The 24,910-nt window shown below is 60.8% G+C and overlaps 1 protein-coding gene across 1 annotated transcript in view; it reads left to right on the top strand.

Moving 5' to 3' along the window:
- Window positions 1-241: 241 nt before the first annotated feature.
- SRCIN1 (SRC kinase signaling inhibitor 1) overlaps window positions 242-24,910 on the top strand; it is a 63,661-nt gene continuing 38,992 nt past the window's right edge. Inside the window, exons 1-2 of the mRNA XM_054709579.1 lie at window positions 242-365; window positions 24,395-24,696. Of these exons, the coding sequence (XP_054565554.1) occupies window positions 242-365; window positions 24,395-24,696 (426 nt within the window). The remainder of the gene's footprint in view (window positions 366-24,394; window positions 24,697-24,910) is intronic.

Below are 24,910 nucleotides of genomic sequence, written 5' to 3'. Positions count from 1 at the left end.
CTGGAGGCTGAGGGGCAGAGGGCGGGGCTGGGGAGGGGACGCGCCAAGGCTCCCCCTCCCCTCCCACGCACCCCCCTGCTACGTCAGAAGCTCCCGGACCAGCTCCGAGTCCCGTCGGTGGGGGCAGCAGGATGCTGGTGGAAGCCGAGGGGGCCGGCCGGGTGCCTCCGCAGCTCGGCTGGCAGGGCCCGGCGCGGTGTGTGCGGCTGCTGGTGCGAGCACCCCCGCCCCAACCCTCCCCATGCAGCCCTGGCAGTGCCTCCGGCGCTTTGCCCTGGCCTGGTGGGAGAGGACCGCTGAGGGCAGCTCCCGATCTCCCAGGGAGGAGGCCGGACCGAAGGACCCCGGGGGCCGAAGGGAGCCAGGTGAGCAGGAACAGGGGTTGCGCAAGGAGGGGATCCCGGACTGCCTTCCCCTCTCCCCCGATACTCTTGCAGCCCCCAACTTCAAGGGAAGTGGGTCCCCTGAGCGGAGCGTTCCTGGCTGAAGCCTTTCAGAAGATGTTGGAGCGACTGTTGTTTGGGAACCCGAGGAGGGCTGGGAGTGGGGAGTAGCTGACCAGACTTGCAGGCTGCGGGTCTGAGTGTTGTTGTGGCTTGGGGTTGGAGCACTTGGGACTGTGTGTGCAACTGTGGATATCTTGGTCTGGGTGACCTTGAGCCAACTGCTTTGCTGTCTAACCCCGTGCCTCAGTTTCCCTCATTCCCTTCCGTATCTGTGTTGGTGATCTTAAAGGATCGATGATGCATTCGATGGAGACTGTCACTGTGAAAACATAAGGCTCGGTCATGATTGGTGGCGGCTGTGACGGTGGTGGTTTCTGGCGAGGTTGTGCGTTTGGAGGTATGAGGAGGGCAGTTATGGCTGATGGGTGAGCGTTTTTGCTGTTTTCTGGCTGGTGTTGGGGCTCCTGTGGGCAAGTGTCTGGACCGGCATTCACCTCGGAAGGAGGGCTCCAGGCAAGCTGAGCGCTGTTGGGGCAGAGACTTAGCTGATGGCCTGGTGTCAAGGCAAGGGATGGGGGTGAGGGCTATGGGCCTCAGGGGAGGGGCTTCCAAGAATAACACCCCCACCCCCCACCCCAGACTGCCTGGCACCCAGGCACTGCTGGCAGCGAGTGCAAAGGCTTTGCCCTGGCTTCCTGCCACCCCTCCTTGGGGACAAGAGGGTCTTTGTCTAGTGCCCCCAACAGCCCAGCTTCTCCCGTCCTTACCATGATGGTCCATTATCATGATGACCCTTGGGGCTGGGATGGAGACTCGGGTCCCCCCGTGTGCTCTGGGGATCTGGAAGAAGCAACTGTGGTCCTCGGCACTGCTGAGTGTTGAGGGGGAGCCCCCCTAGGGGAAGGGTCCCTGGGATTGAGATGCCCCAACTCCAGGCTTGCTGCTTGCCTCATTGCCTAATGTGGGGGTTCTGGGGTCTTCAAGACCTGATTCCAGGTTTTTTTAAAGATTCACAGGAAACAGGGCTGGGTGCTGGGATGCAGAGCTCGGATGCTCGTTCTCTCTCTCTCTGGCCAGGGACCTGGAAAAAGGGTTTAATTAGAACCATTGATTCCTCTTTGGCTTCGGGCATTGATCTCAATGGTGTGGTCAGAGCTGGGGGGGCGGGGATTGGGGTGCTGGTGGCCATCTGCCCAATGCCAACCTTGGCTTTCTCTGGCAAATCCAAGCTTAGGAGGGAGAGGGTTTTTTGAAGTACCAGGTTTATTTTAGCCCCACCCCCACCCCAGGTGAGGTCTTGGGGAAAGAAGGCAGGTGGCGTGGAGGATTTGAATGGGGTTCCAGGATCATCCTGAGTAGTGGGTGGGGGGCTCGAGAATGGAGGGGCAGCTGTGGTTGGGAGGGCTTCTAGGAGGGGGAGTCAGGAGGCCACGGAGGGGTCTGTGGGTGCGGGGCAGGCAGACAGTTCAGGGGCAGGATCTAGGGGAGGAATCTAGGGCTTGCCACAAAAGCTTCTCTTTCTAGGAATCCCAAGCACTTATCTCCTCGGAGCCCTGGCAAGCAGATCTGATTTCTTCCTTTGCTTGTGTCCTCGAGGTCCAGAGAGGGGCAGAGCCTGTCTCTGAGGCCCAGCGGCCCTGGGTCCGGCCTTTGAGCCCGGCTGCCTGGCCAAGTGGCCCTTGCCTAGGCACGGAGGCTGAGGCTGAGGCTCCTGGCAGCTTCGGATCTGGTCGCTGGGCTTGGTGGGAGTTGGGGGACAGATTGTGCCCCCCAAGCCCTGGCTGCCTGCCGTGAGTGGGCCAGGGCAGGTGCAGGCTCCACTGAGCCGCTGAGATGCTCTTTGAAGATTCCCTTGTTGACTTGCTAGGGCCTATTGGAGCAAAGATAATAAAAATCTGGCCGTCAGCGGGTTTGAGGGCTGCGCTCGCGTCCCCTTCTTTCATTCCCAGCTCTGAAAAGCAGAGATGAAGGCTCTGGATTTGGCGAGGAAGCAGGCTTGCCTGCCACCCCCTTCCCCCCCAGCCCCGGGAGGGGGGAGGGAGGGAGGAGAAAGGGAGGGATAGAAAGAGGGAGGGAAGAAGGCCGAGGAGGGAGGACTGATTTCCTGGCAGCCTGGAGAGTTGCTGGGGAGGTGGGCAGAGGGGCAGGGGCATGGTCCCCAACTCCTGCCAGAAAGCCTCAGGCCTCCATGGGGTTCCTGTGCCCCATATCCAGGCTCCAGCTTTGTCCTTCGGTTTGGAGGCTGGGAGCCCTCCCCTCTCTGCTCCGCTGTTCCCACAGTCCGCTCCATGCCCCTCAGTCTCCCCGACTTCCTTCCTCGTGACCTCCCCTCCCTCTGCCCGTTTCTCCTGTTCTGCCCTTCATGCGTTCTCCCCCTCTGCTCCTCCGTCTCCCCTTTTTCTTGCAGCCTGGCTCCTGTCCTCTGTCTGTCTTCCTTTCCCCAGCCTGGGTCCTGCTTTCTAGGACTGTCTGGAAGGCTGAGAAGCCAAGCTGGGGGGTGGGAAGGCGGCAGCCGCCACGGAAGGGCCCGGGTTTATTATGGTCTGTCAGGTGCCATAGTCCTCAGAGCCAGGCAGAAGGGGCTTGCTGGGCACGGAGGGGTGTGTGTGTAGTACGGCCCCATCCCCTCCCCGCACCAGCAGGCACCTTGCCCTGACACTGGGCTTCAGACACTCCAGTTCCGCTGCCTGCTGCTGCTTGGCTGCAGGAAAACAATGCCTCCGGCTTCTGGCCCCTCCACCCGTCTGGTCACCCACTCTCCCGGGCATCTCTGCCCTCTGTTCCCCTCACACCCACTACACCATCTCCAGGCTCAGAGGCAGGAAGGTGGGGTTTTCGTAGGCCTCCCTGGAGCCCCATCGAGACCCTGTGCTCCCTTTGCCGCCTTGTAAGCCCCCCACAGGAAAGATAAGACGGCCAAGGAAAGATCACTGGACTGAGTCAAGACCTCATCAGGCTCCTTCCTCATTCCCCGAACGTCTGAATGACCTTGAGCAAGTCCCTTCCTGGTGGGGCCTCTGTTCCTCACCTGGGAAAGGAGGAGGTATGGGCTGGATCATCTTCAAGGTCTCTTCTGACATTCCACCGGAGTCGTGTCTCTCTTCGGGATGATTTGCATACGCTTTGCATATCTTAATGATGCCTGCTTAAAGGGAGAGGGTGCCACCCACAGGGACCAGAGTCCCACCCACCATTCCCATTCCCCTTGCCCATTGGCTCACGCTTTCCCTGCTTGAGTCTCCCACTGGGTGGAAGCTGAGGCCTGAGCGTTCTCTGGGGAGGTGGGTCTGGCCCCTGTGTTCCAGCCTGCTGGAAGCTGGATGGGGGAAGACCCTAGTGGAGGGGACCCCTGCCCTCATCCTTTTTGCCCTAAAAGGTCCAAACAGGAGAGCCAAGTGGAGTGGAAATTCACTCAAGTTGCCCATGGCTACCATAGGATGTGTGGAAGCCCATGAGGCTGGCAGAGGGGCTTGGGAGTCTCCCTTCTGTACCAGGAGGCCTGAGTACCCTCTGGGTGCCGGGAGCTGAGCTAGGTGTAAGAGTTCATCCTCAGGCTTCAGCTCTCACCCACAGCCCAGGGCAAGTCCTGCGGCCTCGCGCCCCTGCCCACTTCTGCTCAGCCCCCTGGGCTCTGGGTGCGTGTGGGTTGGAGCTTGGACCTAAGAGATGGTCACTGCGAGAGAACTAGATCTTTGCATCTCTGGGTGCTGCCTAGTTACCACACTGCAGAGGTCACAGATGTCATCGGGGAAGGAGGGAGGGAGAGCCTACTGCTCTCAGTTCTTCCCCCGCCTCCACCGGCCCAGCCTGATCTCATGGGGCCTGTCCTCGGGGCCTCCCCCCAGCCACCTGGCATGTGCTCTCTCGATGTCCGGCGTAGGCCAGTACCCCGATCCCAGCCCCTAGTCCTGCCTCAGTGCCCTTCACCCCTGTAATGCCCATCACACGGGGGATGCCTGGAGAAGATAATGTGGGGCCACTGAGTAAGGGGGGGCATTTCGGAAGACAGGAGCAAAAATGCCCTTCACCGCCAAGGAGAACTGGGCCCGAGGAGATGCAGCCAGAGGGACCAGGTTAGCTTTAGTCTCAGGGAGGGACTGTCCCGGGGAAGATTAGTTTCATGCCATGGAATTGTTGTGAAAATTAAATGAAATCATAGCTAGAAATGTCCAGCACAGTGCCTGGCACCTAATAAACACGCGAGAATTGGTGCGGGTGTGGGAACAGCCGTCTCTGAACCCGGAGAAGACCCTCCCCTGAGCCGGAGAGTTAGGGTTTTGCAGGGGACGAGGAGTTGGAGGGACCATGCCCAGAAGAGCGGTTTCTCCCACACTCAGTCCTCAGCTCCTCACTGCACCCCTCACGCCCCACGCAGGCACGCACGGGGCTCAGGGCCCAGCCACCCTGGGACACCCTGCCCTCGTCCTCTCTGCTGCTGCTGGGCAAACAGAAGGGTCTGGAGGCTGGGGAAGCCTGTTCTCCTCCCCTCCCCCTAGCTTTGCCCAGGACAGCTTGAGCGGAAGCAGGCTCACGCTGCAGCGGGAGGAGTGGAGGTTAGACAGGGAGGAACATCTCCCGGGGGCTGTGTTGTGTGAAGGCTGGCTGCTCCGGGGTGGGGAAGCTCTGGTGGTATTTTTGCATCTTCTTCCTCAACGTTGGGTGTGTATGAGCGTGAGTTAGGCTAGGGGCAGGTGGTTGGTTGGCATGACCTTTGACCTGAGTCGGCTAGGGGCAGGGGACTGGTTGGCATGGCCTTTGAGATGACCTGAGGAGCTCGGTTGAACCTCTTGTGGCTGTGGCTATTGGCAGCGTGCAAGGGGTCATGATGGAGAGGGGTTTGGAGCTGCTGGGGAAAAGAAGGGGACAGGGAAGCCACGCTTCGATCCCCACGGTTGGAGAGGTGAAGGGCGTGTAAAGAGAAGGCACTGGACTGGTGTCAGCGTGTCCACCTCCCCTCCTGCTGTCACACGGGCGAAGTTAGGCGGCCCCTCGTCCTCAGTGTCCTTGGTGTGAGAAGAGAAGGTGGAACTGGAGCAGCTCGAAAGCCCCTTCCAGCTGTCACAGGTTGTTCCCACCTCCTCTCCCCTGAGATAATACATGCCTGTCCACACAGAGGGTGGGAATAATCCTCCCCAGCTCCAGCTGAAGCAGGAAAAATGGAAATTTGGCCCAAGAGAATATTGATGCACATGCGCGCGTGCACACGCGCTCACACACACACACACACACACACACACACACGCCCCTTACAAACAGTCCCTCCTGCTCCAAAGGCACACCTTGCCTAAATCTGCCCTCTCAGCCGGGAGGATAGATAAGGGAGTGGCTATAGGATTCAGCTATCATCTGAACATAAACTAGCTGTTTTCCTCCCGCTCCGGCAGAACTACCTTGTCACACTCCATTCCAGCCGGCAACTATGATCCAGTCCGCATTTTATTCCACTGAGGCACCTCGGGCTGGTGGCTCATCTCCCCGACAGCCTCCCCCTGGTTCCTGGTAGCCTCAGCCACCTGGCCCAGTTGCCTGCATGTCCTGGTGTGGAGTCCTGTAAGATTGGGAAGGAGTTGGGTTTTCGCATGCCTGCCTTCTTCACCTCTACAAACACCCCCATGACTGGACACTAGCTTCTTTTTCACCCCGGCCACAGAGCACGCTGGAGGCCCAGACCCAGGGGCTCACGGGGGAGCCCCCAGACACAGAGACCCCCACGGAGAGGCCCTCGCTAAAGAGGTTTGTACAGAGCATAGGAGGTGGAGGGGGTGTTCCACCCACCCCAGGGTGTAAGATAATTGCAGACACATGGGGCCTCTGCAGCATCACCCCAGGCACCCACATCTGCCTCATTGGGGAAGAATTAAGGGTCCCTGCTCATTGGGCAGGCGTTCTGAGGCCCTTGCAGACACGCCCAGCCTCTCTGCCTGCGTCCTGGCTGTCTCCTGCCTACTCTGTCCCTGCCCAGGGGCAGGCTGGCTTGATGAATCCCCATTCTTGTCCCAGCCTCTTAAGTTGAAAGGTAGGGCTCTGAGGAAAAGTGAGGGATCTTAGGACTTGCCAGCCCCCCGACTTTTTTATTTTTTAAATATATTTTTATTGATTTTCCACAGAGAGGAAGGGAGAGGGATAGAGAGTCAGAAACATCGATGGGAGAGAAACATCGATCAGCTGCCTCCTGTACACCCCTCACTGGGGATGTGCCTGCAACCAAGGTACATGCCCTTGACCGGAATCGAACCTGGGACCTTTCAGTCCGCAGGCCGACGCTCTATCCACTGAGCCAAACCAGCCAGGGCGGCCCCCGACTTTGTAAGCTCTCCCTCACCAGGCTGCTCAGGGGGTTTCTGGATGTTAAAACAAGAAGTCCTGTGAGGGGCTTCCTGAGCCTCTTCATGATGGAGGTGGGGGAGCAGGAGAGGGGCGCCTGGAGAGCCAGGAGTCACTGAACAACGAAGCTCAGGACATCCTGGACCCACTTCTCCTGAACCCAACAGCTCACCTCCTTCCCCTGGTCTCTGGCCCACTAGCAGCTCAGGGTTCGAATCCTCTGCCTCCCACCCCTACGACGAAGCAGAAAGAGACGGCAGCAAAGCCTTCACTTCCACTTAATTGTCCTTAAGAAATAGTTTATCCTGAAGCATGGGATGGGAAGAAGTTAGACTTTAAGCAGAACTTCCCAGAGGGCACTGAATGGGAGATGGCCAGGCCTGGGGAGAATGGACGGGAGGCAGTTTAGCTCGGTGGTCAAGAGCTCGGGCTCTGGAGCCAGACAGATCTGGGCTGGCATCCCAGCCCTGACTCACTCCACCCCTCTGAAGCTCAGTGCCCTCATCTGTCCATTGGGGCTGATCACGGCGGTTTCCTCCCTGGGTGGGAACCAGGATTGAATGAGGTGCCACAGGCCCAGTTCCTGGCACACGGTAAACCTTCAATAAGTACGAATTTCTCTGTCTTCATCTTCCTCCTCTCTGTCCGGTTGAATGATTGAACAGGAGACCGTGCTCCCTGGAGGAATGGGCTTATGTGAGAAAACCAGATTGGGGTTTTAGATCTCAGCCTGTCTGGGGCTAGGCCCCTGGAGCTGCCACTTCCTGCTGGAGGTGAGAAGGACGCTAGCCCCCCTGAGTCTCCACTCCCCCCTGCCCGGTGGCCCTCTGCCCACGCCCCCCTCGCAGCCCCCACTGCCTCACCCAGGAAGCCCTCTGGGGCCAGACATGTTAGTGAGCATTCTTGATTTCTTCCCCTAGCCACTGTCTCAACATCTGGATACGACAGTTGTTTCTCCCCGGGACGCCTGCGTCTTGGGTAATCGGTGGGAAAATTGGAACCGTGAGATTGGCAGGAGGCTCTGCAAGTGCTTACAGCCAGACGTGATGTGGGTACGGATGGGTCTGGGCCAGCCGAGTGAGGGCTGTGCCCAAGAGGGTGCCCGGGCTGCAGGATCTCCAGGTAGGATGGGTCTTAATGCTTCATGCTCCAGGATCAGAGGCAATAGACAGCAGATACAGCAATCCTCCCAGCGGAGGCCTGAGACTGCGGAGAGTACCAAACCCTAGATATATTACGTTTTTTTCCCTTCTTACCCATACCGATGGTAAAGTTCAATTTATAAATTAGGCACAGTAAGAAATTAACCGTAATCACTAATAATAAAATATAACGACACACTGTAAAAGTCATCACGGGAATGACTCTGGGGCCTTTATTGAGTAAAATAAGGGTTACGTGCGCGCAAGCTCTGCGACACGGGGACAGTGGGTCTGACAACGAGACTGGTGGGGAGCACACACAGTGGAAACACCGGACAGAGGGCGGAGTCACGTCTTAGGTGGGACAGGCGGGAGGGCTCGACATTTCATCTTGCTGCTTAGGAAGGCGCACGATTGAAAACGCATGCGTTGTTTATTTCTGGAATTTTCCAGGGAATATTTTCAGACTCACAGTTGACCACCGGTCACTGAAACTGCAGAAAGTGAAACCGTGGAATCGGGGGTGACGCTTGCAGCACGAGGGAGGTAGAGGACAGTTAGAAGGACCGCCCTGGGGGGTGAGAAGAGGCAGTTGGAGGGTCAGGCGGGCGCGTAGAGCAGAGGTGAGATACAGGGCTCCAGGCAGCGGGGCAGGGGTGCCATTTCCCTGTGTGACTGCTTGCTGGGTGTGAAATAAATGCCTGTCTCCTCGGTGACCGTCAGGGGAGGGCCCTTCCTCAGGGCTAGGGGCTGAGGGGGGCAGCCTGGGGCCCCGGGCTGGGAGAGGGCTGTCAGCAGAGGAATGACAGCTGGCCTCCCTGACTCGGAACCCCCCCACCTTCCAGAATAGGGCGGCTTTGGTTGGGGAGGCAGATGAGCCCTCCAAGGTGCTGTCCTTTAGGGTCTGGGGTGGGCATCCCAGGAGAGTCTGCCCCGTTTCTGGGAGGAGCACCGGCCTGAAGGCTGTCTGTCCTGGCGACCTCATTCTGGAGGCCCTGTGTTTCCTGTGTTGTCCTGCTGTCTGTCCTCCTGTCTGTCTCCCACCTGTCTGCTCCCTCAGCCCCTGTTCTTCCTCCAACACCCACTTTTTAGTCTGCCTTTCCCCTCAGCGCCCAGGGACCACCAGAGAGACAGGCCCTAAGGCTCTGCCTGGCTGTCCCGGCCCCCGGGTCCCCCAGGGCCCAAGGCCCCTGCCCAGCCCACTCTGGGAGCCCTGCCCCAGCCCCTTCCTCTCTCCAACTCCTCTCCCCCAGCGCTGGGCATTCATTCACGACTTTCCTCCTTTCCTGTCCCTCACCCAGGGCTCCAGCGTGCAGCGGGAGGGAAGTCTCCAGGACTCTGCTCCCTCTGTTTAAAGTCTCCAGGTGGGTAAGCCAGGAGGGAGGCCTCCCCGACCCTTCCACGCCCCCTGCTCCTCAGCCAGATGCCCCTCCCCAGCCTAGGGGGCCAGGAATGGGGGAGGGGGCCATCCCTGGTGGGCCCAGACCTTTGCCAGGGGAGGGGACAGCAGAGACCTGACCCTGGGGAGGGCACCTCGCCTGGCAGAGAATGTGTCCGTGTGCATGTGTGTGCATGTGAGTTAGCGTGTGTGGCAGAGCTTCCATGTAACGGGGGAGGGCAGAGGAGACAGGAACCCTCCGCTGAGGGGACTGATGGCCTTGGGGGAGGGCGTCAGGAGCAAGGGGCCCTTCCCCTGAGGGGAAGAGCCCATGATCCGGCCATGGCTAGAAGGCAGGGGATGGGGGAAGATGGGACCTCGTCTGACCTCTGTACGTCTTTGTTTAGTTTATAGACACTTGAGAACCTGAGGTCTCATTTCATTTCTTCAGTCCTTTGTTCATTCCTTCATTTATTCATCCACTCATTTATTCAAAAAAGAATTACTGAGTGCCTTCTCTGTGCCAGGCACTGGGCTAGGCTCAGAGCCTAACAGTGACCAGGACAGGTGAGCCAATAGGGCTTAAGGGGTTGTCTGATTCACCAGCTGTGGGGCCTGGGCCTGGGGCCTGGCCAGCCGACTGTAGAGCCCGCCCCATCCCAGGGCCATGACTCTATGCCCACTGATGCCCCATCCGCCCCTGCTCCCTCTGCTGGCAGGTGCTCCGTACATTGTGTCCTCGTAGAGTGTCCGTGACCCAATGACACCCCTCTCGTAGTGTGCCCCCACCAAGCAAGCCGGGACCAAGTTCCCCTCAAGTCCTTGGTGGCCCTGGGGACTCGAGGCAGCATTGCTGGGCCAGGACGGAGGCCACTTCAGAGGGCCTCTGAGAGCCCAGGCTGGGGGAGGGAGAACGGGCAGGGAGTCCATCCCCCCACTTCTGTGCCAGGACCAGCACCCCGGGTCCTGGACGTGAGAGTCAGCCTGACCTGGGCTCCGAACCTCAGTGAAGCTCTTTCCTCGCTGTGTGGCCGGGACAGACGGCTGTCCCTTTCTGCGCCTCTATGTTCTTGTGTTAAACGGTGCAAGAACACCCACCGGGCTCATTGCTAAGCAGGGGTCCTCACACTTTTTAAACAGGGGGCCAGTTCACTGTCCCTCAGACCGTTGGAGGGCCGGAGTATAGTTTAAAAAAAAAACTATGAACAAATTCCTATGCACACTGCACATATCTTTTTTTGAAGTAAAAAAAACAAAACGGGCCGAAACCGGTTTGGCTCAGTGGATAGAGCGTCGGCCTGCAGACTGAAAGGTCCCGGGTTCGATTCTGGTCAAGGGCATGTACCTTGGTTGCGGGCACATCCCCAGTAGGGGGTGTGCAGGAGGCGGCTGATCGATGTTTCTCTCTCATCGATGTTTCTAACTCTCTATCCCTCTCCCTTCCTCTCTGTAAAAAATCAATAAAATATAAAAAAAAACCCCACACACAAAAAAAACCCACAAAAAAACAAAACGGCAAAAACACCCGCATGTGGCCCGCGGACCGTAGTTTGAGGAAAGGAAAAGCAGGGGCTCGTTCAGAGCCTGGCCCGAAGCAGGGGCTGCCCAATGGCTGGTTCCCTTTCCGTCCCTCCTCCCTGGCCCTGCCCTGCCCCGGGGCCGGGCAGGCGGTGCCCTGGGTGCTGTATGGGTGCTGCCCGGCCCCCACTCTGGGGAGAGGGGCTGCAGACTCCCTCCCCATCTTGGGTGTCTGTGCCTCCATGTCCTCCAGATCTCGTCAGCTCCCTGCAGGATGCTCTGGGCCCAATCCGGGCAGGCAGCCCGGGGAGGCAGCCCTCCTTGCCACTGGGGCTGCCTCCGCCTGGATGGCTTTTTAATAACTTCGCTCGGAGACAGAATGCAGAGCGCTCGTTTGTCTGCCTCTTAATTAAAATTGCCGTTTTCCTAAAAGAGCAGCAGCGTGTTCCCTCCCCTCCCGCACCCCCGGCTGTTGCCAGGAGAAGGCCGGAGTGACGGGAGACCTCGGCCCTTAGGCCCGAATGCTCCCCTCCTGCACCCCCCTCTTCTGGAATATTTCCACAGGCAGGGGGCTCCATACCTTTCAAGACTTACTTTCTGCATCTGTAAAGAGGGGTAGCAACCGGTCCCGCTCTTCCACCCAGGGAAGGAGACGTGGGTGGGCGTTGGACAAGGGCTGTGAAGGATTGTTAGAGTGACGCCGGGGGTGGGGGTGGGGGTGGGGAGGCATCCGTGGAGGTGGACACAGTGGGGTCCGCCCCTCAATGTTGACTCTGGTTTCGGCTAGAAGAGACCTTTGAGCTCCCTCTGTGGGCTCTGAGAGAGAAGGGAGTGGAGGGTGGAGGGTTGGCAAGGGGTCGGGGCTCATGTAGTTGTTGCTGAGTTTGGGGGGAAAGCCATCCCTAGTAATAATGCAGATACGAACGACCCATAATGTATGAGCCCTAGATGCCACATGAAGCTCTGTCCGTGCGTTAGTTCATTTCATCCTCACCGCCATCCCGGGCGCGCCGTGCTCTTGTCGCATTTACCGGGGAGGGGGCGGGACCAGAGGGGTTAAGTAACCTGCCCAAGGCCACACAGAGAAGCCCTCCCTGCAGCCTCAGCCCTCCTCTGCCTCCTTCCTCCCGCCTTTCTCAGGTCTAGCCTCCGTCCCTCATGCTGTATGCAGAGCGGCGCACCTTCCCCTCACTTCTGCGCTCGCGCAAGCAGGGTCCGTGCCACTGGAAATTAACTCTGAGGTTCACCTCATCTTCCTCCCCCAGCCCCATTCCTGGTTCTGTCCCTGGGGAGACTCCGGGGTAGGGGGACTGGACGTTAGAGAGTTCCCATTGGCAGACCTGCTTTTGGTTCTAGCAGAGTTCCATTCCACCAGGGGGAAGAGACCCATGGGGACGGGGCGTGGCTCTTTGTGAGACAGGGGAGGTGGTCTTACAGCGTAGCTCCACCCATAAGACCACCCAGGAAAGCGCTCTGCAGAAGTGGGAGGTGCCCACGCCTGGGGCCTGGAGGCCTCACAGCAGGAGGGACCTCCTGGGACAGCTCTGTCTCCAGAAGCCTTTGCTTCTGTGACTCCTCTTCCAGGAGCCTCCTCCCATCGCCCCCTCCCATTCCTGCCCCTCCCTCAGCCAGCACCTCCCTGCAGGGCCCCTCCTGGACCACCTCGGCCGGGCCCCTCTGAGCTTCTCCAGCGCCGTGTCAGATCTCCCGTGGCCACTGGTTCTGGATACAGCAGCCTACGAGTCCAGGTTCACTCTGGGGGGCAAGACATGGTGAAGCAGTGGGTGAGGGCGATAGGGAATGGGGGGGACTGTGGTGAGGACAAGGCCACATGTGCCCCTTCACGGCATTAAAATCCAGAGAAGACAAAACAGAACACCACCCGCCAAACAAAATGCCCGCGTCTCGGTGCAAAATGGGTGCGGCCCGCGTGTGGTCCTTGCTGCACTGCGGTTAATTTAGCCTCACCCATGGCCCAGCACCTAGTGGATGTGTCCTAATCGTTTGCCGAGCGAATACGTGATCGTACATGTGCCAGGCACTGCGCCAGAGACTGTACATATTTATTTCTCCCCACCTTCCCGAGGCAGACACCGTGTCCCCCAATCTGCTGTTGAGGAAACTGACAGCCAGACGTACAAGGACTTGTGCAGGGCCATGTGCATGGGAACCGGCCGAGGCAAGAGTTGAGCCTTGGCTTGCTGTGTCCTTCCCACTCTGTTTGGTCATGGGTGTGTGTCCATGGGACACATGACACATGCATTCGGTGCCCGCCCTGGGTAACAGAGAGGCTAGTAGCCTACTGGTTGGCATGCATTGCATGCCTGTGGGTAGGCAGGGTTGAAGGAGGTGGGGGCTGCAGATGCAAGGAGGGGGTAGACGCCCCTCGCTCCGGTGCACCCCTCCTCCCTCAGCTTCCGGTCTCATCCCAGCAGCCTGGGGATGGCGGCGTGGTGACAGGTGCCGAGCGGCAGCGATGACAGCGCTGCTGATTCCCCCATAATTACTGTCTGATGAGACGCCAGAATTAGCCACCGTGTGAGCATGGGATACAGACACAGGGCATAGTTAGGGAAGCAGCAGGGGGTGGGTGTGGGGAGCCTCTCCGTCCAAGCCGGGGCCCTCTGGCAGCAGGGCAGGGCCAGCACGGGGGCGGAGGAAGTAGGTTGCAGGGAGGAAGCACTGTGTGGTTAACGTGCCTCAGATAGTGTCTTGTGGGCTGTGGTTTTCCAGTGCTCACCATGTGGCTGGGCTCTCCCCCCGAGATGGCTGGCAGCTGGACAGGGCATCCAGGGCCTCAGGCCACGAACCAGAGAGTGATGGGCAGAGCAGCCTGCCCACTCAGACTCCTGGGCACACTCTTTGGTGCCTCGAGCTTGGATCTGCCTTGCTGGGGCGGTGAGGGGCATAGCTGTTAGGAAGGGGCTAAAACCCAGAGCAGACTCGTTGACTCACATTAGCAAGGCCAGGCGCTGGGGGCCGATGGAAGTGCCTGGAAGGAGCAGGCAGGGTCAGCTGACCTTGCAGGGAGAGCCACCCATGCCAGGCAGCAGGAGTCCCGTTGACCCTTGAGGCCTGAGGTCAGGGGAGGCCCGAGAGTGAGGAGCAGGAGGCGAGGAAGGAACATTCTGGTCCCAGAGCAGGGCTGTGCACGCCCTGGGCATTTCTCGTCCCTGGCACACATGCGGGGGGCAGGGCAGGGCTGGCGAGGACAGGCCCAGAAAGGGGTCCTCTGGGCGGCTCGGACATCATCTGGGTCATTGGAGTCGTTCTGAGGCCACCAGCTAAGAGGGGTGGTGACAACAGAGGGCAGTGCCGATGGCTGGGCACGGGGACAGCAGCCAGGCCATGCAAAGAGGGACCTGAGGGATGGGGCTCCGCAGAGAACATGTGGGTTCAGGACGCTCCGTCTTCCTTCAAAGGGCGAGGTTGTGTCCCCCGGCCCCTGTGAGGGCCATGGACACAGTGCTGGCTCCTTCTAAGGAAGCAGGAGCCCACCAGGTGATCGGTGCCTCGGATGTGACGAGTCTCTGGTCCGGGAGGAATCCAAGCCCTGGCTGCATGGTGTCCCTGAAACAGGGAGGACGTGCAGTTCTCCTGTCTCGGCACAGCCCTGGGAGGCTGTGCCCAGCTGAGGGGGGAGAAGGGGGCCGGGGAAGGGTAGGGTCCCCAGAGGTTCTTTCGGGCCTGGGCGGTGAAATGCACCAGGGGCAGCTCTGCTCCCCGCGCTACACCCCCCCGCCCCGCCTCTCAGCCTCTCAGGGGTGCCTGGGTGTGGGGGGGAAGAGTCCCTGTGGCTCTCCCAGTGAAGGCCTCCTTGCAGAGGGTGGGGCTGAGGGCCTCTGCTTTCAGGGCAGAGAGTTGTCTGCGAGCTCCCTTCCCAGGGAGTTGGACGGCAGGAGGAGACGCCGGGGGCTCTGGCTCAATGGCTGGGACGAAGGCTCGGGGATGCTGTGGTGGCAGAATCAGCACCTTCCCCAGGGGCAGCAGGGAAAGGAGGGGATCTGTGTGAGAACCCCCACAGTTGAGATGCGGCTCAACTCTGACGTTGGACAAGTCACTCCCTTCCTGAACCCCCGCTTCCTCCCCTGTAGGATGGGGAGCGCAGCCTGGCCTGGGGGCTGACGTGGAATGAGAATGGCTGTAAGAGCCCCGTAGACTGCCATGACTGGGGGCGGCGGGGAGAGGGGGTGTCGGTTTCCGGTCTTTTGCAGAAAGTTGGGAGGGGAGACTGTTTATTTCTCCCCTGCCTTCCAGCCTGTGCTCCACCGTCCCGGATCCTGGGGAGGTTCTGGTTAGACAACAGGGAGAACTTCTGAAAGGTGCCCTTGCCATCGGATCAGGCTGCCCAGGTCAGCCTGGACCCAGCGGTGGGCAGGCAGTTCGCTGAGCCTCCTCCTGCCTGCTCCCATCTCGGGGCTCCGTTCCTCCTGCTTCCGGCGGTCTCTCATGGCACTGAGCTTGACACCCCACCTTCTTGGTCGGCTTGCTGGGCAGTGGAGTGACGAACCCGTGCGCTGAGGGCTGAGCCTGCCCTTCACCCCGCAGCAGCAGGTGGAAGCCGGCCAGAGGCACGCCGGCCCCTCGGCCTGGGGGCGGGGCTGAGCATCTGTAGAGGCAGAACGTGGGCTGGTGCCAGGCCGGGAGGGGCCGCTCAGGCCTTGGCATTGCCTTGTTGGTTGAACCTGGGTCAGAGTGGAGTGGCCTGGAGGTCAGTAGGCCCATCCATCTATTTTGAGACAGAATGTAAACACTCCGGGAAAGAAACTCTGAACTTGACAGCGCAGGAGAGGGGCCGAGGAAGCTGCCTTCCGAGGGTTAATGGGGTCGCTGCTGTCTTGCACGCAAGCTGCAGAGGCATTGACCTGGCGCTGGATGGAGCTCCCAGATGTGCCGGGATCGCTCTGGGCGTCTTAAATGTACGTGACACGTGTGCATGGGCACAGCGCCTCGTCTGTCCTTGTGGCATCTGAGATGAGATGGCAGAGTGGTGGTGAGTCTGGGGGGGAGGGGCGTCTGTGCCGTCACCCCAGCCCTCCCAGGCCTGGGGGTGCCCCTCTGCACGTAGATGCCTGTGGAGGGGGACTGCGCATGTAGAGGTGAGCATGTGCTGGGCAGGCGGGCAGGTGCCACCGTGCCCAAGTGTGACGATAGACGTGTGAGTGAGCGGACGTGTGTGCCTGCGTGTGCGAGCAACTGAGCGTGTGCGGGAATCTGGAGGCAGCAGGACCCTGGTCAGCTGTCTGGGTGCTGGCAGAGACCTGGCCTCCTAGAGGGAGCCTGACCCCGTGGCCGGTGGTGTGGCTGAGGAGGCTCCTGCTCCACAGTAAGAGGCCCCGGCTGATCACTGGGTACTGACAGCACTTCCCTGTGGGGAGGTGGGTGGTGGATGGGCCTTCTACCCCTCACTTCCCACAGACTGGGGTCTCTTCCCCTGGGAGCAGGATCCCTCCCTCTGGGCAGGTTAAGGGACACCGTAAAGGTCCCTCGCCCACTCCCACTGCCCTGGCCGTAGCCACACACACACCCCCCCCCCCCCCCCCCCCCCGGGAGAAGGAGTGCTGGAAACCTCCTTGGAGAGGGCGCAGAGCCCGAGGACCGGCACCTCCCTCCCTCTTCCCACGCTCTGGCGTTCCCTCCTTCCCTTCCCGCGGCCTGTTCCTCTCTGCTGCCTCTCCAAGGAGATGTGCAGCTGACAGGACACCTTCCCTGGGCGCGTGATGGTGGAGATGCCACGCGGGAGCTGCTGTGAGCGCGGCGCCGTGTGGGCAGCGGCCAGCGCCGTCCCCAGCTTTCCCAGCAAAGGCTTCAGACTGGGGGTGACCTGCTCCCCTCTGCAGCTCCGCCCCCTCCCTGCCTGGGAAGCCAATTAGCCAGATCTTCTTCATTAGAACTAAAACTCAAAACCCCACAGTCCTGGGTCTGGTCACATTCTGACAGTGGAGGGAGGAAATCGGGCCATTGGGTGGATTAGGAACTGCCCTCCCCCCCCCCCCCCCCCCCGCCCCGCTGGCTCCCGAGGCTGGTGCCCCCTCCGTGCAGTGCACAACCTGTGCTCCTGGTTTTAAAAACCAAAACCAAAACCAGCGAGAGGCCTGAAGCTCAGACAGGCTGCTGGCCTGCTCAGGGTCGCACATCTCGTCGGGGGCAGAGCTGGGCTTGGACACAGCTCTCTCGTCCCCCCATTCCGGGATTTTGGGTGATGCCAGGGCTTGGTCTGCTCGGGCAGGTGTGCGGGGAGAAGAGGGAGCCTGTGTTTCTGAAATTCTGCTCCAGGGCCTGGCTTGTTGGCTCTTTTGCAAGGAGCAGCGTCATTTCTGAAGAGTGTGGTCAGGACACCACGGGGGATGGGGGGGGGGGGGACCCTGACTTCTGAGGGTGTGGCGGGCTGTGACCCCCAGCTCTCTCTTTCAGGCCCAGGGCTCTGTGGCTGCTGATTCCTCCTGAGGGGGCTGTTCGTCTGTGCCCTCCAGGGGCCTGCCGCGGGGGAGGGGCTCCTGGGCAGGTGCTTTCTGGGAAGTGACATCGTGAGCAGAAAAATCCTTGTCACTGGGGACCCGGACGCCTGGATCCCATTGCTGGCTCTGCCGGCGGCTCCTGTGTGACCCGGTGACCCGGTCCGGTGTGCGCTCTGGGCCGCGGAAGGGCGTTTGGCTGGAGGGAGAGCGGAGCATGGTTTTCAAGACAGAGAGAGAGGCGAGCAGAGCAGTCTCCAGACATCCCGCTTCCCTGCCTCGGAGATAAGAGCGGAGGTCAGAGGGCGCCCGTGCCCCGGGGCCTGTGCCCCTGGGGAGAGGGGGACAGAGGGCACAGGGAGGAGAAGCCGGAACCCCACAGCCCTGCAGAGCCAGGCCGCTGGGGGAGGCGGTGCTGAGGCCCAGCCTGCTCCTGACCTGGCTTGTGGGTCCGCTCACCTCGCCCCGCTGGGCAGGGCCACCCGATCTGCTCAGAGTGGTACCTCTGCCGTCAAGGAGGCCCCAGTTAGAGGGAGCCCCCCCCCTGCCCCCCGTCTAAAGAGGTAAACGGGGGCCTTACCCTATCGCCCCCAGAGAGGGGCACAGGCCCTGCTCTCAGGGCCGGTCCAGTCTGAGCAGGAGGCAAGGCTCGGTCCTCGGTGAGTCCCTAGTCTGATGGGCGAAACGTGTGTCACCAGCCAGGGATCGCCCTCCTCTGGCGCCATTGTGCCTTGCCTGCCGCGCCCACCACGGCGGTGCCCAGGGGGTGGGTGGCCCCTCTCGGGAGATGGGATGTGCCCACCTGAGGGAAGAAGCCCTGCCCTGGGGGTGCTGGCTCTGAGCAGGTGGACAGAGTGAGCAGGACAGAGCCAGCCTAGGGATGGGGGAGAGGGAAGTGCTGGCAAGAGGCAGCATCTGGCGGGGACGGTGCCCACACCTCCAGGGCACCAACACCCCCTCCGATTCTCTCCCTGGGGAAAGCCCAGAGGCCTACTGGGAGTCCCCCCTCCCCCCACCCCTCCCCCACCCCCGCTTCCCATGCAACAGCTCCTCCTAGGCAGGTGAGCTCTCCCTCCCCCAGCCCTGCAAGGTCCTTTAATTAGATTCCAACTCGTTTACCAACTAAGTGGCCTTCCGTGGGTTTTAAATCTGCGCAAATTGGTTTGTATTTTTCTGCCTGCATGAAGCTGTGACTGGCAGGGCCTCTCCCACTGGGTCTGGATACCCAGCTTCCCCGGGGCTGGGGGGGAGCAGGGCTTCCTGGGCATGGGATGGGAGAGGCCGGAGGGTCACAGGCGAAGCCCTATTCTCCTCCCCCCGACCCCCACCCCCAGCTCTGAGGAAGGGAGACACATGGTGACTCTCACTAAATCACTCAACCTCCCTGGGCCTCAGTTTCCCTTGCTGCACTGCGAGGAGAACCGGCCTGCCCCAGGCCCTTCCCGGTGTCTCTGCAGATTAGTGCCGGGCGCTGGGGAGGGGCATCACGTGAGTCGCCAGCCAAGGATCCGGCGGCCTCTGAGGCCCCTGTGCCTGCTGCCTCCCCGACCCCTGCGGTGCCCAGGGCGTGAGTGGTCCCTCTCGGGGAGATGGGTCCCATCTGGCCTCTTCCCATCTCTCTGTCCTCCCTCTCACACTTCAGGGGGCGGGGAGCTGGCCTTCCCTGGGGACCCAGTGATGACAGTTCGCTCTCAGTCACCGGGAAGTCACCTTTATCGTCTGACCATCTCCGCCAGGCTTTCAAGTCAGCTGCCTTTCCGCCCAGGCCTCCCTCCCAGGGGCTCCCCTTCCCCATCCTCCCTGCCTCCCCTCCCGGCCCACACAGGCTCTCCTGAGGTGGCTGACATTCTGGGGAGGTGGTGCTGGGTGGGTGGGAATGTGGGGGGCAGGTGAGGGGTTTCTGCACCCGCTCTGTGCCAGGTGCTGGACCTGAAGCCCTGTCCCTAATTCTCAGTCCAGCTGCCTCGTCCTCTCTGACTGCCCTTCCCCTCCTGCCCACCCCCACCCCTGAGGCTCCGGTTGGAGTGACAGGGAGACTCAACAGGGCGTTGGGCATTAGCAGTTTGGGGGGATATTACACAGGAATGTTTACAGAAAGGCAATTGCCCGGAAAATGACTTCGGTTGCTGTGGCATGGGGTGGAAAAGATGGTTTTAGCAAACAGCACAGATGGGCTTCTGTTCCAAGGACCCACAGACAGACAGCAGGGACGGAGGGCCTGGGCACACAGCAGCCCAGAGCCAGGGCCCCCAAAGACGGCGGGTGGGGCAAGGGATGATCCCCTCACCTGGTCCAGGTGCCGCCCAGAGCCTCTGCCAAGCTTGACCTTTGGCCCCTGGCCTCTGACCTCCCAGCACACTGCGCCTCATGACCGCAGCAGGCACCCTGCTGGATGAAGTTGTCAGGCACAATGGATGGTGGCAGTCGCCTCGGGGTTCCTCCTGGGTGACTTGGGCTCCTCTTGCTTTGGCTGCAGACAGTGGGATGTGGGAGCCTCGAGCTGCAAGTACGTGTGTTTGGGCAAGGCACCGTGGGGTCTGCGCCAGGCCCCCCACCCTCCCAGCAATCTCCTCGCACGCCTCCCTTTGCCCTGCCTGCGGGCCTCACTGGGTCTAGCCAGGCCCAGGGGCTTCACCCCACCTCTGCCCCGGCAATGGTCGGGGACACACCTGTGAGGCCTCTCAGCTCCCCAAGGGAGGGACCTTGACCAGCCTCCCCACCTCCAGGGAGAGGGAGACGGGGCCCTGAACTCCAGATCTTGAGCTTGGGGTCCTCAAAACAGGGGCCCCAGCGTCCTTTTCTCTCTCCCGTGGTTGGTAGCTTCGCTCTGCTCTCTACTGTCTCCCCTTCCTCTCTCTTCCCCCCCTCCCTCCCCCTCCTCTCTTCCCCACATTCCCTTCCTCTGAAGATGATGTCATGTGTGAACATTGCCCATGGGCAGCCAGAGGAAATGGTGACATCTGGGTAAAGATGCAGGTGGGGCTGGGCTTGATGGCTTAGCAGACGGTGTCACTAAGACTTAGGGACTCTTAATTCTCATCATGAGCTACAGTGATCTCATGTAATAGAATGCAGCGGAGAATAAAAATAAATCAGGCTCATAAATAAACATGAAATTCGGAATTGGTGGAACAAATAACAGTGTAGCCCTCTTCCCTGCGCCTTTTTCTGCAGCCGCCACTGGGGGGCGCCCACCTCTTCCTGATCACCCCAAGCTTGGCCGCGTTCCCTTCCCCCTTGCCCAGGCTGTGAGGGCTGAGCTGAGGGTGACCAGAGCCCCGCCCCCCCCCCCCCCCCCCCCCCCTCCCCACACTTCCCTTTCCCTTATTCTGGGCTGGATTTCACCAGTCCGGAGCATCTTTCCCGTAGCTTGAATCTCTGACTCAAATATTATGGTCGGCCTTGCACACTGAGGGTCCTTGGAGAGATGGCGAACCCTCCAGCCCCAACTTATCTCTCAGGCTCCCCCAACCTCCATCCCTCAGAGACCTTCAGTCCCAAGAGTCCGCCCCTTCCCCAGTGTACCCCAGCTTGGCTCCGCTCCTTCCAAACCTTCCCCTTCCCTCAGAGCTCTCTGACTCGGCCTTTCCACCCGAGTCCTCCAATTCCTGTGTCCCTGCCCTCGTAGAACCCAGTCCTGCTTACTCCCTCAAGGCCTCCCTGACCCCCCCAAGACCCCTGCCTGGACAGATCCCTCACCCCATCCCTGCCCGGTCACTGAACAGGAAACATCCATCTGCTCAGGGCTGCGGCTCCCGGGGCCTGCTGCTTGCTAGATTGGAATCGATCTCCCAGGCTTGTCACCGGGCTGCTCAGTCCGGGGAGGGCCAGGGAGGCTGTGAGGACGTGGTGTTGGCTGCAGCAGTCCAGGGGTAATGAAATGGGAAGGCTGACCTGCTAGGGCCCGACCGCTCTGTGCCAGGAATGTCTTTAATTCAAAACAATGTACTTCCTCCTCCGTTGTCTCTCCAGCTCCTCACTCAGCACCGTGGGAGGGTTTAGAGGTTAACGTCCCATTTTACAGATTAGTGCCCCAGGCTCCCCAAGGGAGGAGGCGTGTGGACAGACGTGTGGACAGACCGGATAAGTAACTGAATGGCTAACCCTAACCCAGGGTCCCTCAGGGAAGGAGCTGACTCCATACCGGGGTGGCCCCGGCCTGGGTTTTTCCTAGTGGTGCTCTCGCTTCAAGTGCCTGGGCCCTAGCTCCCCGGGGCCTGCTCCTAAGAGTAACAGGAAGGCCCCTCAGCCCAGAAGCGCAGGCCAGTCCTCCCGGTCCCCTGGGGCCCTGCAGAAAGGAGGGGGCATGCACGGGGCAGGGAGCTAGGACGCCTGGGTTTTGCAGGGGCCTCAGCTCTTCCCCCAGCTAGTTTCTGTCTTCGGATCAGGAAGAGCAGCTCTTCTGGGCCCCGGAGGGCACAGGAGAGTTGGAAACCTGTCCCAATGCGCCTGTGTGTGCCCAGAGCTCTGGGAGGGCACGGCAGGCCTGGCTGTGGGGCACAGGGCGAGGTCCCTGCGGCTCAGGCAGAGCTGGGCAGGACTCGAGAGCCGGTTCCAGCAGCAAGGCCGTGGCAGGGTCTGCGCCCGCCTGGGCCAAGAGAGGGCGACGGGTGTCCAGGGTCCTTGGCCACAGAGGCCGCCTCCTGCTCGCTCTGTTGCACCTGATGAGGTTGCAAACCGCCAGCTGGTGCTGAGGGTGAGTGGAAGAGGGGGGTTTAGGGCCACAGGAGGTTCAGCCCCCTGACTCTGGTTGGGCTATTTCTTCAGGGCCCCTCCTTCTCCCAGATGATTATTAGGGTGATAATAATCATCCACATTCACTGGCCATCCGGGGTGGCCACCAGCTCCTGAAGGGTAGGCACTGGCTCCGGGTTCCAGCCTCGCTCCGTCAGGAGCCATTTTCATGAATTCCCTCCCTGTCAGGGAACCTTTGCGCTGTATTAACTCAATACGGTTTTCGTTTTCGTTAGCTCACTTGGAACTTAAATAAATTTTAAATTTGCTTGAAAGGAAATCTTCTTTCTCTGCCACTCCAAACAATGCTATTCAGGAAATCAGTGGTTGGACCTTCTAGTTGGGGTTTTCCTAATCCTTATGCAAATGAAGATAAAACGGTTAAAGTATAAAACAATGCTCCTCCCAAAGTCATCTCTTGTGTATCTGGACCTCACTTTGGGGAGCACAACAGGGTGAGTGTGGTGAGAGGGACAGATGCCCTGGGGAAGAAGGAGGGAAAGACCCCAGACCCAGCGCCAGGGGACACATCAGGTAAACAAGAAAGAGCACCTGGCGGGGGGGCGGAGGGGGGGAGGCGGTGTGTGTGTGTGTGTGTGTGTGTGTGTGTCCGTGTTCCATCAATAAGCAACGGTCATATGTCAGGAAAGTGTGGTGGGAGGGGGAGGGGAGAACCTAGTAGGGATTGGGGTCAAATCTGGCCTCTGGTCATGTCACTGACTTCTCTGACCTCGGTAGCCCCATCTCTGAAATGGGACCACAGTAACAGCCCCTGACAGGGGTCCTGGGAGACTCATGGGCCATGATGATGGCCGTCAGGCAGACCCGTGGAAGCTGTGGGACTCTGTGTCCACAGAAGCCGCTTTTCGCTTGGTTTTGGTGTGAGGTGCTGGGTCCTCTTGGGCTCTGTCCCCCAGATCTACACGCCTCAGCCGTAGCCCAGGGAGGAGTGAGTGTGTGTGTGTTGGGTGAGGGGTGGCTTTTCCTGAAAGGTGGCCAGATCTCCTCTCCTTGCCTTTGGTGCCCAGGAGGTGATGGAGGCCTGGCAGCAGGCCTGAGGAACCGTGGTGTGTAGAGGGAGGGGGCTGAGGGGCTGGGCTGGATGGAATCTGGCTGGGTCCCCTTCAAGTAGGCCCCTTGAGGGGGTGCATATGTCTGCTGCAGTGCCTGACACCCCCAGACCAAGGCTATATTTGGGGGGTACTGTTTTGAGGCTGGTTGGTTGTGGGGTTGGGGGTGTGCCAGGAAGATAGTGTGGGTCTCGCAGTGCGGTTGACTTCTGGGGGTGGGGAGGGCAATGTATGTTATGCCCAGGAATATGGCCGAGGTAAGCCCCAGCAACACCTGCCACCCCTGGGGCCCTCTGGAACCACTGCCCCCTGCTGGGCTGTGGGAAGGCCAACTTTGGGACTTCGGGGTGGGAGTCCGCAGGGCCAGGCCTGGGGAAGCCAGGGGCTCAGGGCTGGTGAACATGTGGGGAAGGGATTCAGAGCTCCGTCTGGGACCTCAACCCCCGGCCTTCCTTTTTCTCGTTTCTGTACTGTCCTTTGTCCCCTGTGGGTCTTGAACTTGTGTGTGTGTGTGTGTGTGTGTGTGTGTGTGTGTGTGTGCTGGGAGGGGAGACTGCAGAAAGGGAGGGGAGGGTCCCAGGAGGAGGGCTTGAGCTGTTCTGTCTGCTTTCTTTTTCCTTTGAGTTTATCCCAAACCCGCCTCTCCCCGTCCTCTCTGTGCCCAGCCTCTCCTGTCTGTCCATCTGTCTGTCTCTGGGAGGGATGGCAAAGAGGGTCCCATGTCTCAGTCCCTGGGCCTCCATCTCCTTGGGGAGCCCCGAGTGTGGCCTTTGCCTTTATGCCCCCCCCCCACTTCTGGCCCCTTTCCAAGTGAACCCCCAGCCTCTAGGGACAAGCGTGTCGGGGGACATGCTAGTCTGAGGGAGGAGGCTGCCACCCCCACCTGTCCAGGAGGCTCCTTTCTACCCCGTTCAGGAAGCGCCTCAAAGGAAGCCCCTTCCCTCACCCATGCCAACCAGCCTTAAGGAGGAGAGGGGACGTGTGGCTAGAAAGGTGCCCAGGACCCCGCTTCCAGACCCTCTTTGGCCTTAAAGGACAAGACCTCACCTGCAGTCATCCCTCCGAACCCCTCGGCGGGAGAGCAAGAAGCTGGACCCTGCCCTGGCTCTCCACCCTCCTTGCTGCCCCAGGCTCCCCCCCCCCCCAGCCCCGCCTCCGCTCCTTCTGTCCTCTAGTTGGGGCTGGGCAGCACCGGCCTCACCCCGTGCCTCTCTGCCCCCCCAGGCCCGGCCCGCTCCGCCCCTCCCCATAGTGACTCCTGCGGGGCTGGGCAGCCCCAGGCCGGGGCGCGCGGTGACCCCGCCGTGTCCCCTCTCCCCTCCCGCAGATCCGGAGCGGAGCAGCCCCCCCATGCTGTCTGCGGACGATGCCGAGTACCCGCGGGAGTACCGGACCCTGGGGGGCGGGGGCGGTGGGGGCAGCGGGGGCCGGCGCTTCTCCAACGTGGGGCTGGTGCACACGTCCGAGCGCAGGCACACGGTGATCGCAGCCCAGAGCCTGGAGGCGCTCAGCGGGCTCCAGAAGGCGGACGCCGAGCGCAAGCGCGATGCCTTCATGGACCACCTGAAGAGCAAGTACCCCCAGCACGCCCTGGCCCTGCGCGGCCAGCAGGACCGGATCCGGGAGCAGGTGAGTGCGGGCTGGCTGCTGGCGGGGGGGGCGGGGCGGGGCGGGCCAGCTGGCGGGGGAGGGTCTGGCCCCGCGCTCCCCTGCCCCCAGGCTCCTTCCGATTCTGAGAGGCATCTGGGGCAGAGAGGGAAGAGCCGAGCGGGAGAGGTGGGCAATGGCCCCTGTTGGCCTTTTCTGGAGCCTGGGGAGGGTGAGGACGGGGCCCGGCCTCCAG

This window comes from Eptesicus fuscus, chromosome 20, assembly GCF_027574615.1.
Source record: "Eptesicus fuscus isolate TK198812 chromosome 20, DD_ASM_mEF_20220401, whole genome shotgun sequence".
Classification (NCBI taxonomy): Eukaryota; Metazoa; Chordata; class Mammalia; order Chiroptera; family Vespertilionidae; genus Eptesicus; species Eptesicus fuscus.
The sequence above is the reverse complement of the archived record's forward strand: the minus strand, read 5'-3'. Positions and strand labels throughout refer to the sequence as shown.